This window comes from Antedon bifida, chromosome 5, assembly GCF_963402885.1.
Source record: "Antedon bifida chromosome 5, ecAntBifi1.1, whole genome shotgun sequence".
Lineage (NCBI taxonomy): Eukaryota > Metazoa > Echinodermata > Crinoidea > Comatulida > Antedonidae > Antedon > Antedon bifida.
In genome coordinates this window covers 28,383,617-28,400,199 of record NC_136230.1, presented here as the reverse complement: position 1 = coordinate 28,400,199, position 16,583 = coordinate 28,383,617, and the positions used below count along the sequence as shown (strand labels likewise).

The 16,583-nt window shown below is 33.7% G+C and overlaps 2 protein-coding genes across 3 annotated transcripts in view; both read left to right on the top strand.

The window, feature by feature from the left end:
• The window catches only part of LOC144843046 (guanylate cyclase soluble subunit beta-1-like), a 181,051-nt gene that overhangs the window by 147,393 nt on the left and 17,075 nt on the right, over positions 1-16,583 (top strand). The gene's annotated exons all lie outside the window — the stretch shown is intronic.
• LOC144842099 (neuromedin-U receptor 2-like) lies at positions 1,427-4,376 on the top strand. Its single transcript, XM_078698462.1, has one exon. The coding sequence runs from the start codon at positions 1,626-1,628 to the stop codon at positions 2,742-2,744; it is 1,119 nt and encodes a 372-aa protein (XP_078554588.1). The 5' UTR covers positions 1,427-1,625; the 3' UTR covers positions 2,745-4,376.

Here is a 16,583-nt window from a genome sequence, read left to right as displayed (position 1 = left end):
TCAAATGGTCCAATCAAGTTTTCAAATGGTCCAATCAAGTTTTCAAATGGTACAATTAAGTTTTCAAATGGTCCAATTAAGTTTTCAAATGGTCCAATCAGTTTTCGAATGATCCAATCAGTTTTCAAATTGTCCAATCAGTTTTCAAATGGTCCAATCAAGTTTTCAAATGATCCAATCCGTTTTCAAATGGTCCAATCAAGTTTTAAAAACGTCAAATCAGTTTTTCTTTTCTTTCAACTTATATTCCATGGTCAAATTATTATATATAGATAATCATTATTTTCTCATTCAAAACAAAGTTAAGAAAAAAAATGAATGAATATTTTATCACCTTCAAAAAATCTCACTATAAATCACCTTTACCATAAATAATCGTTTTGATTTAGTATAAAAATCACCTTCAAATTTTCAAATCTTCAATCATGATTTTAAGCAAATTAATGCAAGTTATGTGCATAATGAATTTGCCTTGTCCCTCAACATAACATTTTTTTTTAGCCTTACCATTTGTTTTACTGTTTTTATAGTTATTATTCATTAAAACGCATTAATGGCATATTTTTCTTTCAAGTTTACATCTTATTAATATTTGTTTTAACTTATTGGTAAATGTTTTGACATTTCCGTGTGAATTATGATTTAGTTTACAGTAGTTGCCTTGCCTATAATCCCAATCCTTTCCGTCATGTTGATGGTAAGATGAGGGAAGAGTGACACTCTTCCCTAGTAAGACAAGGCGTGCGTGTCATAGTGAAGGAAGATTGAGGTTGCACCAACTTTATACACAAGTATAGCCTTGTTTTAAATCTGATATACAAGTTGTATACAAATACAGTTGTGAAGACGCACAATAGACTGCGCATCTATCGTGTATAAGAAGTTATCATGTGTGCACGCTCCTCGGCATCGTGACGTTATAACGGTCGTAATAATGAATTACTACGCAATTGTTTTATCGATAAAGCTTGGTTCCCACTAGCGACGCAAAGTAACGCAACCTACGCAACATAAGCAAATGCCTTTCTAATAACTGTGTTTGCCCCGCGTGCGTGAAATCAAACCTGCGATGTTTGCAGCACTGTCGGTTCCCACTTGTGATTACGCAATACAACACTTTGCGTCGATACGTCGCTGCATTGCGTTGCGTCGCTAGTGGGAACCACGCTTTACTGATAAAACAATTCCGTAGTAATTCATTATCATGGTGAACAATTTTTGAAAATTGTTGATATAACTGATAGAGTGATGTTGATAACTCGAGGAGAGCTCACTTAATGTTAAGAAGAAAGCGATATTTGTGTTTTATACTCTTTACTCGAGCGAATCGGAATGAGCAGAATCTAGCTACGTCATCATAACAGAAGCACTGGATTGTGTATAATATAGAGTGTACAAGAGCATAACGATCAGTTCGCTCGAACACTGTGCAAGAAACCAGACTATACATGCTAAATAGTTATTAGTGCGGGCTTTTTGCTTTGACCTCACAGTCGGACTAACCAGGTTTTTTTTCACTTCATCTTTTTCACAATGATTTCTACTGTTGAGAAAAGTAATACTGGACGAAGCTAAGTCTTAGGAACTGGTCAATTAGGTGAGGTTTTTTGCTAAACATTATCAAAATGGCGTTTTATAATGAATGCATACTTTTGAATGTTAGTGAACACGAATTGGAAAGTTATCAATATTCAAAAGTTGATAGAGTATTTTTGTCTTTGGTTTTTCCTGTGCTGTTATTGGTTGGACTTGTCAGCAATGCTGCATTTATATATGTCGTTATACATGTTGCGTACATGAGAACGATTACTAATTATTATTTAGTGGCTCTTAGTATCGCAGATATTTTTTTCCTGTTGTTTACTGTCGGAGATAAAATGTTTCGCTATCATCTGTCTCCGCTTGTTGGTACATACGACAGTGTTTATGGTAGCTTTGGATGTGCATTTGCTACGTTCTTTTGGAGTATGACGTACTTTGCATCTATTGGCTTCGTAACATTGGTTTCCTTTGAACGTTACTGCGCCGTTTGTCGTCCGACCCAAGTTTTTAGCGGGAAAGTTACCGCGAAACAACGCGCCAGAAATCTAATTATGATAAACACCTTATTTTCGGCATTTCTAGCAATATCATTTGTCCCAGGAAATATTGAATATATATTGCTTTGTTATGTATGGCCTGAAACCATCAGTGATATGCCAGACTCTACCGGCGTCTGTTTACCAATTCATCCGAACTTTCTTTTCTACACGTACGGAGTACAGACATTACCCTTTTTTGTTGCATTCGTTTTTAACGTATTTCTATACGCCCGGATATTGAACGAATTAAAGAAAAGAGAACGCAACATTGAACGAAGTGATAACGCCTTAGTGGATAGCACCAAACGAAGAAATCAAATTACAATGATGTTAATTGTTAACGGAATCCTATTCTTTATATTATTGGCGCCTTTTGAAATCATATCAATCGTCTGGATGTTTACAGATATGTTCGTGCAACATCAAGACAATATTACCAACCAACCTGTTACGCTGTTGCTGGCCGATATTGCGCGGTCATTATCTTACTTGAATTCTGCAATTAATGTACTCGTCTACACCGCACTCAGCCCTCGATATACCAAGGCATTTTGGGATACATACTGTTCACTGTGTCACGGTTGGAATTGTCCATCTCGTGGAAGTTACCAGAGAGCAGACGAACTCAACACTAACGAGACACGAACGACAGCTAATCTGTAAAAGGCAAGAATAATACGTGCTCTGTCTATCCGTCTTGATCCGAATAACAAGCTAGTAATACCCTACGTGATGAAATTCGGTTATATACAAAAAGTAACTCATTTTAATCCAGAGAAAATGAGAGTAGAATTAGAAAATGTGTCGGATTCATACAAATTAATACCGCGTGTTACCGCGTACATTACACGCACACGCGGAGCTCGCAATAATTATAATACATTATTAGGCTATATTGTTACATTTGTCAAGATGAGAACATAAGTAAGAAAGCTGACTTTCATCAGTGTCTTTCTTTATTGAATATACAACGTTTAACTGTACACCGTTGTGGACCGTATGACCAACTATCAACTGTTGGAAACCCCTCCTATTCAGTGTACACCCTTATTAACAAAAAAAAAAAGAGGATAATATATGTTTCAACGCTAAAATTGTTTTGGATACCAATTTGAACCCTTAGGAATTCTACTGTTTGTAAAATGTATCTGACATTTTACAGTATGTCAATAATTATTATTTAGATGTGCGGGCCTACGTGACATTTCAATCTGATCATCCTATAACCGTCCCCGAGCATCACAGAATATATGTTTTTCGTAACATTATGTATATCTCAGAAATACCAATGTTAAAATATTTGTTTGTTAGATAGTTGCATTTCAGGAATGCCTTTCTATTGATGGAAACAAAAATCTTTGCCATTTGAGAAATTTCCTAAAAAGAAATCTCTTAAATCAAACATTTGTATAGTGTAATGTAATTTGTAAAATTCATATTTGTAAAAATCTTAAATTAATAATTACCCTACTCATTTAAAGGGAAAGTTGATATGTCGTCACAGGGGTCATTTCTCAATTGAGCTGGTCGATCAAACTTGATAGAATTCCAATCCTATGAAGTGACCTCATGTAGAGAGACACAAAATACAATCGTATAGAATCATCAAGCAGCGTGTGTGCGCGCGCACGTCAGCTGATGTGTCTCTTTTAATCAGGAGTACACGAGTATCAACTTGTGTACGCGCGCATTATCAACTGTCTTCGTAATATCGCAGATATAATAAATATATTATATCTTTCAAGGCCAGTTTGTTTACAAAAACCGCATTTTCGATTTTCTTTAAATTGATAATCTAAGCCGGTAAAGTGTGATTATTTTCAATTTGTTTAGCGTCATCTTTAGATACGTACATCTTGAATTTATTGTAACATATTATATTTAATCATACCTTTCCATTTAGAAGATCTATCTAATCTACTAAGATGTAGAAGTAGCGAGTGAGGTAACTTATGTTTACTTGTCCAAACTAACCTTAACTGTAATTTATGTATTAGCACCAAAAAACATATTTCTCATTATCTGGTATTGCAGTCTCTTGAGTATACAGACATAATTGAGTATAGTCAAATATTGGTAGAAACGATTCGTTAAATAAATCAACACATACATATGTTTTGTTTTTCCTTAAAGTCGATATACAATCATTTAAGCTTAAGTACGATACGAACAGAAATCCCAGAAAGTTAAAAAAGATCGACTTATGGCTCGTACTGTATCATGTATAATGACAATAAACAGGGTTTCTGGTGTAACATGCCGCCATACGAGAATCTACTGATTCAATAGATGATATCATTCACGCATATAACATGTATTTAATACTAATATGTGTAAAAAGTACATTATTAACCTTAATAAATGTATGCTATACTCGCAATTGAGTTTCCATGTGTTTTGGTTTTGTCTGGAGCATCGATATTTAGGATTAGTTGTCAGCTAGGAGTGTATTTATTTATTTTTTTAATGCGGTCTATCAAGCTAAATTGACAGTATACAGTAAACATAGTAATTATTGCAGAAACTATCCGAAATGTCAAAAGACTTATTTACATTAACAGTTCTGTATATACCTATCGGGACTTAATAAATCATTTGGGTTTTTTTTTTATTAACGGACGGAAAAAATCTAGAACGCTAATAAGTAATCACTAGGCCTGATTTAAATGTGAATTAACATAATCGCATCATTGTAAAGCTATGTCTACACTATCAAACTAGTTTGACAAAAGTGTGATGTGCCCAAATATGGTAGTGATATGTTTAAATATGGTAGTGATTTTTGTGTCACATCAAGTTTGATAGTGTAGACAAAGCTTTAGATTGACGATGCACGACTCTTAAATGGCCACTTTTTATTACACAGTTAAAACGTATGCTGTTCAATGTCATTTTATATAACAATAGAAGTTTAAAATGAAACTTAATAGATTTGAATCGTTTTGATTGACGTTTGAGTGGTGACATACGTCAATACAGCTCCTACAGTACAATGCTAGTCATCGTAAGTGAATATTATATAATTAGCTGTCGTTAATGAAGTCCCCTTGATATATAACTGGTACCGGCAAACCTCTTATCATATTTGATATACGTCAGTTGCGAGAGGCGCGCAATGTTTACGCACATTGCTTGCATGCGTGCTTTATAATTTATAGGTCCATGATTATACCAAGGCAATCTAACAACAGGACACTGAGCTCGCCTTGACAAATACCAACAGTATGTTACATATTCTCTGCGACGCGCGGTGCCTGTTAACTTTGGTTCCCACTAGGACGCAACGCAAAGTAACTTGACCAATCACAAGCGATGATTATCCGAACTGTCGATTGTCATTGGTCAATTAGGTTGCGTTGCGCTTGCGTCATTGCGTACTAGTGGGAACCCAGCATTAAGGGGAGTGGAACTGATCGTGCGCAGCCACAGATAGATCTTTTGATCTCAGCAGCATCTTGTTGTTAGATTTCCTTGATTAAACCTATATTTATATTTTCAGTATAAATATATAAATCCATTCCCCACTATATAAACTAGCAACTAATTATATAAACGTATTGCTGTATTAATGTTCAATTATTATCATAACAAATGTATCTTATTAACATAGGCAAATATACATATCCATTCTCATTGTCATTAAAATAATAAACGTACATTAAAATACCATTACAGTTTTTACTATCAATATTGAATTACCATTGTAATTATTGAAATAATAGCAATATTATTTGATACAGAAATATATCTTGAAATGCGTTGTTATTAATGTACATTGCAAGTACATTGTAAATCTAACCATTCGCTTCAGGTTGAATATCCTTTCTGCGCCCGGTCTCTGTACTGTATCTCCACATGGCATATTTAGTCCAGTATCATGGCAAATTATCTATAACAGTGTCATACATGTATCACATATTGCGCCTGTATTATATGTTACGGTTAGCGTTATGCTTATGGCTAATGATGTATCACATGTGATATATGTGACACTGTATCAGATTTAGACCTATAGCCAATGATGCATCACATGTGATATATAATAGTGATACTGTATCACATAATTCATCTATGATACTGTACATATTATACAGTATCGAGAATAATACTGGAAACATCTAGATACGTACAGTACCGATAATTGGATGACCAAGAGGCTGACCATGACAAGTCTATTTTATACGTCTAGAGAGAATTAATAATGATTGCGTATGGGCTTTTCCAAGTTGATCAAAGCGCTTCACATATTTTGATTACAATTTGAGATATTTTAGAGAATTAATTACATTAGACATAAAATATTCCTTTTTTAACATGACGTGGATAATATGATTATGAAGAATGATATGTAGCTTATCATGCTTCTTCATTATACACTGTATATTAAATCCCTACAGTGTTGAATCATGGCATAAATTATATATCAACACATACAATAAGTACTCATTTTTTAGCATTACCGTCGCCTCATAATCGGATCGAGCTGCTAGACAGTTCATCAGTGACACAAGGATCCGAAATTGTTTTCATTCGAATTTCTATACACATATGTGTTACAATTATTTTCATTGTCCTTCACACAGATTGATTGTATGTTGCATTGAATCAATTTGCATCTTCGTTCGTTAGCGAGTTTGGTTTCCCGTTCGATTCCAAACCTATCGATCGATGACCGAAAGGCCTAAAGGTTGCTGACTTATTGAGTAATTAGAAAGCACTCAAATCAAGGGGACAATTTTAGCTTACGCCTGTGGCAGTGACACCAATAGCAACATTTCGTTTTTAGAACTTGTCACACGACTACGCAGCTGTTGAGTGGAAAAGTCATTCTGCGCTTCCTAAGAAATAATATGAACATGCTCAATAACTGAGTAGTCGAAATAAAAAGGCCGCATATCGGTATCACTGCCTACGCAGATGTGTGTGCCTTCATAATAAGCCCAGATCGGTCGCTGAGAGAGTTGTTTACCGACTATAATAGTAACACCATGTTTTAACAGATATCTTGATATACCGTAGATATTGTAGGCCTACTCTGCTATTGCGATGATCCAGAAGCTGTAAACTGTCTTGAAATCTCCCGCAGACAATGTGTTAAATGCTTTTAAAAATAACTCATTTCAATGTCACATTAAACTAATATATGTATATCGTAATGTTACTGTATAGCGAGAATTTAATCAGTTTCACACCTTCATCACGAAGTGTTGATGTAAAGTACTATTAATAAATATTTAAAGAGCTAAAACTATTCTCCATGAACAACTCAAAATATTAGTATTTTGCGTACTAAGTAATCTATACATTCTTACACTTGCTGAGTGCTGAAATTGAGTGCCTTGTTTGTTGTCACGACTCGTGTGTACAAGTTGCGATACGTAGTTGCGCGTGTGCACACAAACCGCATCATCTCATAAACAAACGGGGATTCTGCATGACGGAAAATTTAAATACCGAATCGGCTAATTTGAACGCACATATGTTGACTTCATTAATGTTATTAAATCATGAATTTACTGACGAATTATGACAGGATTGATGGCAATAGATTACAAGTGTGTTAATAATATATAGGCTGATGAAGTCTGCAGATGTACACTTTAATATTAATTCATTGTACGTTTTTCACGCACCGACTTCACTAAAGCAATGTCTTCTGCATTTTTTCAAACGTTTCAATCGTATAAGCCAACAGCCTTGTTCCAAACTTCACGTTTATTTTTGATATTATATCTTGTTTTACCATAAAAATTGTAATACCTTAAAAGGTATAGGCAATTGTAGATGATTAAGTTATTCTCTCCGCAAGAATGGCGATAGTATGAGGTCAATCGAGTGTGTTTGTTTCTGTCTATATTTGTAAGTTAGCAGGATTACTCAAATCTTTATTGCCCGATTTTCATAAGATTTTTCAATGGATGGTTTCATAGCTGTAGGCCTATGGGAAAACGTCATTCAATTTTCATATGCCTCATAGGCGGAGGTTTGCGCTCTCTGAGTGCCCTTTATAGTTTTCATTGTAATATTAAAATTAAATGAAAGTGGGACGACTCGCAAAAGAGAACAAAAATACTGTTCTACCATGACCCAACAGAATAATAACAATCACCACAACGATTTCTTGTTAATTTGGTGATCCTTACTGTATTGTCATTTTCAATATGCAAAGGTGTGTTCAGTGTGTTGTATACGGTGGCCCTGGATTTCCAACAAATAACTTTCAAACAAATAACTTTTCATTGTCGTGTTTTTGTTTTTCAATGAGTCATCTAATCTACTCCTATAATTTTAAAATAGTTTTGATAAAAATAAATTTAACAAAAAGTAAATATCCAGCCTTGGAATGCTAACTAAAATCGACCGTTCATTTACTAACTGTGCTCCAATGCTATGGAATCGCCTGCCATCTCATATTCAAAACTCTAGTACATTATATGCATTCATCCAGAAAACTTGTAGCGTATTTGTAATGTTTGTAGTCTTTAAGATTTGTAACTTTTTTTCATGTTCTTTGTTGTCAGTAGCGCAGTGAGCGTCTTTTTTTTAGACGGATGCTTGCGCTTTACAAATTTCCATTATTATTATTAAGATTATTATTTATTTGTTTTTATTCAGAATTCTGCGAGTTTTAGATTTCGATGATGCGGCGTGTTGTTGAAAGCAATGGAGACTTTTTTCTTAGATTTAAATTAGCGTTCAGACAATGTATAAGTTAGTTTAGTGTACAAATTAAGTCTGACACTGAATGACTATCTTATTGAAATCTAGTACAACTTACTATATTACAGAAAGAAAACATTTTACAGCAGTAATCAATATGTTTGATTTCAATATAGACTATTTAAATATTAAAAAGATAATTGCGTCTGGCATTAAAAGGAATGTGATAATATACATTACAAAAAGGAGATAAAATAAAGCAATATATTATACACGGTATACTGTACATACTGGCTTCACGAAATGCCTTACACAAGTTTTACATAGTCGGTTCTATCAAATTAATTGAGAAAATCTGTTTACATCTTAAGCCTGTTTTCCTGTCGACGTTATTCGACGCTATCTTTCGTTGATCGTTAACAGTTCAACGACGATCGTTTGAAAACGATCAAGTTGAAATGATAACGGCAGCGGGTACCTTTTCCTGTAAATCGTTAACATTTGAATGTTTACGTAGAAGATCGCCGATAGCGTCGAATAACGTCGACAGGAAAACAGGCTTTAAGAAACCGAACTGCTACAAGATATCATCATTAATAACCATGCAGGCTGTCTGTTAATTACTGGTATTGTAATGTATGAGTAACTGCACTATTATCCCACTAACAAACATAATTAGTATTAATTTGGATAGAATTTAAACTTTACATAGGTAGTGAATAACGAAGGCTTTAAATTAGGCTATCTAATATATGTGCGTTGAACCATGACGCTTGTTTGTGTGTTAAAATCAAATTAACAAGTCTTAAGTAATTAACACTCGACAGGCAAGTAATACAATGTTGTTTATTTATAGTACAGTACTTCCATATAAAACAACAAAAAATAAATTGTAGTATTAAAGCTACATTATCAGCTACAACAATGAAAATGATTAGTTCCTTGCTTTTTAAATACTGTATTACTTTTGTTAATGTTATTTTTTATATCATTTATTTCAAGTTTCTTTTCTGTACTGTAAATAGGCCTATTGTTAAATCATTTTTTTTCTCTAAATTTTATTTTACTTACTCTGGACACACCTTCATTCAAGAAGTGTGTCACTGTTTAAAAAGTTTAGCTTCCAAATAAATTATTATTATCTTATCACTAATTTAGTAATAAACAAGAACAAAACGTATAATCTTTACAGACACACGCAACCACTCGAAACCACTCGCAAACAAAATAATACAAATTAAAACATAACCTAATTACAGCTTTCTTATACTTACAAACATTCTTTTACATATTGAAAGTCACTTCATGTAACATGCCACTGTTCGTAATATCAATTACAAATTTCAATACAAGGAACCGGACTAATCCGTCTTAATCCACTACTGTCAATTCAACATTTATTACGTTGGTAGCTGATCCATGATAATCTAATCCAATCAATCAAATTGATCCTGTTTCTTAAACATTGACACGCTAATCCTACTAAAGGTCTACTTGACCCTCCAGCCGACGATAATTCACCATTAGCCTAAAATCATAGTTAAATACATACTGTATAATATTAAGGATGATGTAAGCGGATAATAAGATGTTAACTCATCGTCGACGCCCTAATGGTGATGGATTTGTATAAGCGACACAGTTAAGTACGTATATGTTAATATCATGCGTGTATTATCATCAGCGCTAAATTCAATGTGGTTTTGATTAACTAACCGAATTTTACAGGATGTCATACAGTTTATTTTCGCATATAAACAGAGAACTAATTATTTTGCTGTTACTACTTCTTATTGTATAATATGTACTATTTTATATTATTGTACTTGGGCCAGTGGCCTACATACTATTGAATACATGAAATGTATTTATCGTTGTTTTTCTTCGTCATTTTTTTCGCGATAATGCTAACTGTTCTCTTTCATTGTTTCGTCTCAATACAAGATGAAACAAATCAGTAAATTAATACCTATAAATAACAGATTTTAACATGATATAGAGAATCACAAAATTGAACTATACGTGTACTTTCTTTATTATTGGGAATGGTCACTCTGTTTCCTCTATGGCCTGAGCTTTTAGATTGATTATAATTAATCTGGGTACTTATGATTACACTTGTTAATTAATCCTAATTAATCTAACAACACACACCTGATAGGATACAATTTGTCCAAATTCAAACAATACACCATAGCCTAAAATTGCGTCAACTTGTTATTGCAATTAACCGAAGTAGTCATATATAATGTCTGCTCACTCACTCCAAACAGCACATGGCCTACTTTCACAAACAACGATTTCTTTCCACGTATGTATGCACGTTTCGTGGATCACCTAACTCGTCGTGGTGACGAGAGTTCAAACACCTATATTATAGAAAGCTTCTCATTGAATAAAAAAAAGACCTCCCATTGATAGTACATTGTACAATCGTCGCCTGCAATAAGTGATTTCACCCGCAGAGAGCGAAAGCCGTAAACATGCCTAGGTCGTCTTAGGCCAATGTTTTGTAGTCAAACAATGAACTTTCGTAACAATCAATGAAGCGTGACGGGAGGTAAACTTTCTTTGCAGAATATGAATAGCTGCTACGTGACAATTATCAATATTCATACTATTCATGATTTCCAAATGAAAAATCTTTTTGATTAATATAATGTCCGTTTATATATGGATCCTTTATCTTAGCATTCTAAAATGTGTGTAATATTTTTACTTCGTGTGTCACGTCGTATTTTGTTATAATTGTTTTATTCTATGCCCCCTCCGGTAACTCTAATCGTGTTGCACGTTCAACACGATTATATTCAAGTAGGTATACAAGTATTTCTTTCCTTTCTATTAACCGTCGAGACTCCAGCACGCAAGGACGTACGTGCAAAACAAGTAATTTGAGCAATCAGAAGCGAAGGATTGTCCGAACTAGCGTATGCAATCGGTCAAATTACTTGCGTCGCACGTTCGGTATTGCGTTGTATTCTCTAGTGAGATTCAGCTGTTGACGCGATCTCGATGTTTGTATAAATGTAACATGTAAAGTCCTTTATTATTTACAACTGTAATTACGTTTCTATCCCAGAGCTCCAAGATAATTTACCTGCTTTGTTTTTATTATCAGAGTAGCACGGTGTATAAATATATATTATACAACAATTTATGAGCTTTTCAAACAAGTCGGGATAAACTGAGGAGTTTCATAATTGATATTTATGCGCTATTTATTATCCTTTCAATCCGCGTTTTGATACGAGACATAAAAATATTTCGAAGTTGCGAATAACAGCTACTAAACTGCTAGCAGTCACTGGTCTAAATATACAATGTTACAAAATGTAAACTTTACGACATTTATTAAACAGTACTAACTTACTATAGCACGTAAACCGGTACGTTTTAATCAGCCTTAAGCTCTGTCTACACTATCAAACGTTATGTGACAAAAAATTATGATATGTCCATATATATACATGATGATGTCATACACTACCATGTTTGAGCACATCACACTTTTTTTTGGTCAAACTTATAGTTTGATAATGTAGACAGAGCTTTATGCTTCGAGATGCTAAACGCGAATAGTTTGATCAATCACCCTTCCCTGGTTTTTCTTTATAATTAAGTAGACCCAATTTCATTTAATGCTATTCTAAATTGCTTATTTCATGTAGGGCCTGCAACCTAAAGATATTTTTTTTTCTTCAAATCAATAAAGGTCAGAAAACATGTCCACGTCAACATTATTGTATTGTGTTTTTATAACATAATCCCATGTATTTCCTGCAGGCATTTAGCCATTAGTTAGGCGGTATGATAAACCTGCACAAAGATGAAGTTCTCTAACAGTCTCGCCAACACACAATACATATATTGATTGTTGTCAAGGTGACAAGTAGTTATTATCCCCAAAGTATTCAACGTCATGAATTTAAAGAAATTAAACGAACATCAGACGGATATTCCAGTGTGTGACTTAAGCAGCAAAACATGTAATAACCGTAGGCCAATTTGTTAAGGAGCCTGTTTCAGTACATCTACCTTTGATATATTTTTTTCTATACCCAAACGGCAATTCAAATAATGTGTTTTGATATCGTATAATAGGCTTCCATTTCCCATTTATGCTTAATGACAAGAAACTTTAGATTATCAAAGACTTCAATCAATAAATAGGCCCACGACCGCATCAACATTTTCTAGTAAACAAGGTGGGAAGACAATTTATATGGTAATAACTATGCCAGTAACAACTTCATTGAACAATGACGAAGTATAGCGTATATTGACTACGCCACAATATGAAACTATTAATTAGTGTGCTATACATCGAGGGCATTTATTTCCTTTTCTAAATAATCAGTGCCATGATTTGATTTGTACTGTTTGTAGTAGTTAAATAACCTTGTTTTTATATCTCCTAATGAAAATAATACATCGTACAAATAATTTATTTTCATTTAACATTACAGCCGTACTGAAAATAAATATAGTACAGCTAGCCTGAAATATATAGCTTAACGTCATGCCTTTTATCAATTGCCACAGTTAAGTCAATTTTTAAAGTTTGAGATTATAGGTAAATACGCCAGTACGAAAATTGACAAAATAAACAATGAGGAGGCATTGTAAGCATAGGGAATTAGCGGAATTATTTTATACATTTCCCTCTAAAGCTCTGTACACACTATCAAACTTTATGTGAAAAAAAATGTGATGTGCCCATATATGGAAATGATGATGTCATATCACTACCGTATTTGGGCATTTCACTACCATATTAGGACATGTCACACTTTTTTTGTCAAATTAGTTTGTGTAGACAGAGCAATAGTTATGTCGTTTATGGGGACAAGATAATACTGAAGAATGCTGTATCTATATATTCATCGTCAAACGACAGTCGAAAAAAAAAGGATGGCCCAAATTTACGAGTTGTATCACGTTTTGCATGTTTTACAAATTCAAATAAAGTAACGTATCCTCCACATCTTTCCACAAATTATGTAATAACCGAAAGATTAACACAGGTATGATTTTCTTTTCACCATCACTAATGGAAGTATTTCAAAATTCATTTTACTCAAAACCACTTAATTATCTCTCTACATTGCCGTCTTTCACAAATACTTTTCGTCGATACTTAATTAGACAGACATGTTTTCTAATAGTAATGTCACGTTGAAGAAAATGTATATTGTGGTGAACAGACAACAAAGATTTCCACTAATTACGAACTATAATAACGCGCCAAAGATTCAGATTAGAAAAGTGTCATTCGTACGACGTACGTCTGTGGAAAATGCTCGTTCATCTTCCTTTCTTCAGCCCACGTTCATAAAGGTAATCATAAACTGTTGGTGTGGTAAATCATTTCATAAAATCCATATGTCATATTTCATGATAGTCATATTAATTTGAAGAAAAAAAATGGCAGCAAATAATTATAAGATTTCAATAGAAAAAAATACGATATGTAAAATAATTTTCTTTTGTATTATATTTTGTACAGTGCCACTGTAACTATCCACAGGACGTGTTAACGCGCGTAAGAAAGACGTTGCTTTTATTACTCGCGCGTAATTTTCTTGATGATGCTGCTGGTGACGAAATGGTTGATGATGTGCAGTCTGTGTTTCTGATTTTTATAATTTAAATATGTACTGTTTAAATAAACAAAGGTTTACAATGTTACACAATGTCACTATGATGAATAAAGAAATGATAATAGTTGATGGAGTGAAAATAAAAACTATTTGGCACTACTTATTCATCAACAAATTATACGAGGAATACACAGAACAAGTGAAAACCCTCATCACTTAATTGTCGTAAAATTACCTGTGGCATAATATATACGGTATATAAAATTGATCAAAAATTACAATTACAGTGTTGCGAATTACTTAAATTGATAGGTCTACCTGAGTGCAAACTGTATTTATTAATCTTTGTAAACTAAAGATTATTTTAAAAGTGCTCCAATTTGTCGAAAAAAAATCGTCAAAAAGATAATTCTACACGAGAGAGGGCGTGTCGGTAGTTACGAAAACAGATCAAGGAGGAAGCGGTGTACGCGCGCGTTCAGTCGGTAAAGTCGTTATACTCTTTTTGCTTTCTATCAAAGACTGATGCTGCACAGAATATACAGTACTTATATAGGCCTCCTAATACATCAGAAAAATTGTTTTAATTTTTCGAATACACCCACAGACACGTATACGTTCTTATAGTACGTCATCACGTTAATACTTAAGCTCGGTTCCCACTTGGGCGACCGCAACACAAGGATCCAAACGCGTCGCCAGTTATTTGACCAATCACTACTGTACGCGATGGATCACCCCAACTGTGGCTTGTGATTGGTCAACTCACTGTCGTCATAACTAACTATTTCTCAAACTTGATACGGCTTTTTTTGTACGACGCATCAACACACATTACGTATACGCGTTGACACGAGTCATTTTGCTTGCTTGAAACATTCCCATTACACTTTAATCTCGAATCTTGTTTTGTATTATATAATATATATTGTCAAAATATTATTTTGTTTAATTTTACGAGGTGCGTAATGGATATACATAGACCTATTGTCATGAGAAAGAGAGATTTTAACAGTTATTGTGTTCATAACTTGTTGCCATATAATATTACACTTAGCTTCATTAAACGTAATACAATAGGTAGTAAAAACAGCATGTTATTTTTTTTCTCAGTGTTTTTTTTACCTAGCAACATAATTAAACACCGTATTGAGTTTTGCTATGTGTGTGTATGCGGACTGTAGCGACACATCAAGCTCATACAAACATACATGTAATAACACGATATCTGTCAACTTGCATTGCAAGGAAAAGATATATAACGTTAAAACATTGTCATGACACCATTTCAATTACTTTTTAATGCAGTCAAGATTTCTGTTTTCCGCGTATCATTTAGGTAATGCAAGTCCATTTTAGTGTTATGCGCACAAGTGCGTGGTTGGGGTTATTATAAAAGCCTGGGGACTATGAGAGTGATACGTTGGATGGCAGCCGACCATTATAAGTATTAATGATCTCATTCTACCCCCATAGAATGGCTTTATTGATTATTGTACGTCAATTAGGTCCGCAACTATTCCTTGCTATCAAATTGAGTTCTTAATTAGCTTCCGTCGGGGCAAAGGGGCAAAAAAGAAAACCTGGCGCTATTTATATCTCGATAAGCAATTAATTTTCGTCTATCCTACTACTGCTTCAAGATATTGAAATGTTGCTTTTTAGATATATAGTACTTTAGCCTAAATTGGTAAATGATGTACTCTTGAAGCGGCACTTCCATACACTTGATTCACTGTGAGTTTAGTGGCTAAGCATTTTATTTTTATATACGGTACACAGTTTTATTGTAAACAAGACAAGTATACGCTGATAATATATTATTCCGAATAAAGTTGTTTATTAGTATTAATGCCAAAGTTCGATCTTTACATAATTTAATCAAATGAAACGTTTCGAAATCATTCTTCGTGGAGAACTCATCCATCGTAGTATGAGGTGCCGTGTATGTAAAAAATAACTCAATTGCACGTCGGCGCTGCGGCTTCCATGACTATATTAGTTTTTAAAATCGGATTTCTCTATAATTAAGATCACTTGACATTTTTATTGTCACCTTGAATGTTCATTATTGTCATTTGAAATGTTCATTTTATTGTCACCTAAAATGTTCATTATTGTCATTTAAAATGTTCATTTTATTATCACCTTAAATGTTCATTATTGTCATTTAAAATGTTCATTTTATTGTCACCTAACATGTTCATTTTATTATCACCTCAAATGTTCATTATTGTCA

Excerpts from the sequence above, each read along its gene's own strand:
- LOC144842099 (XM_078698462.1), top strand. The coding sequence starts at position 1,626 with ATGGCGTTTTATAATGAATGCATACTTTTGAATGTTAGTGAACACGAA.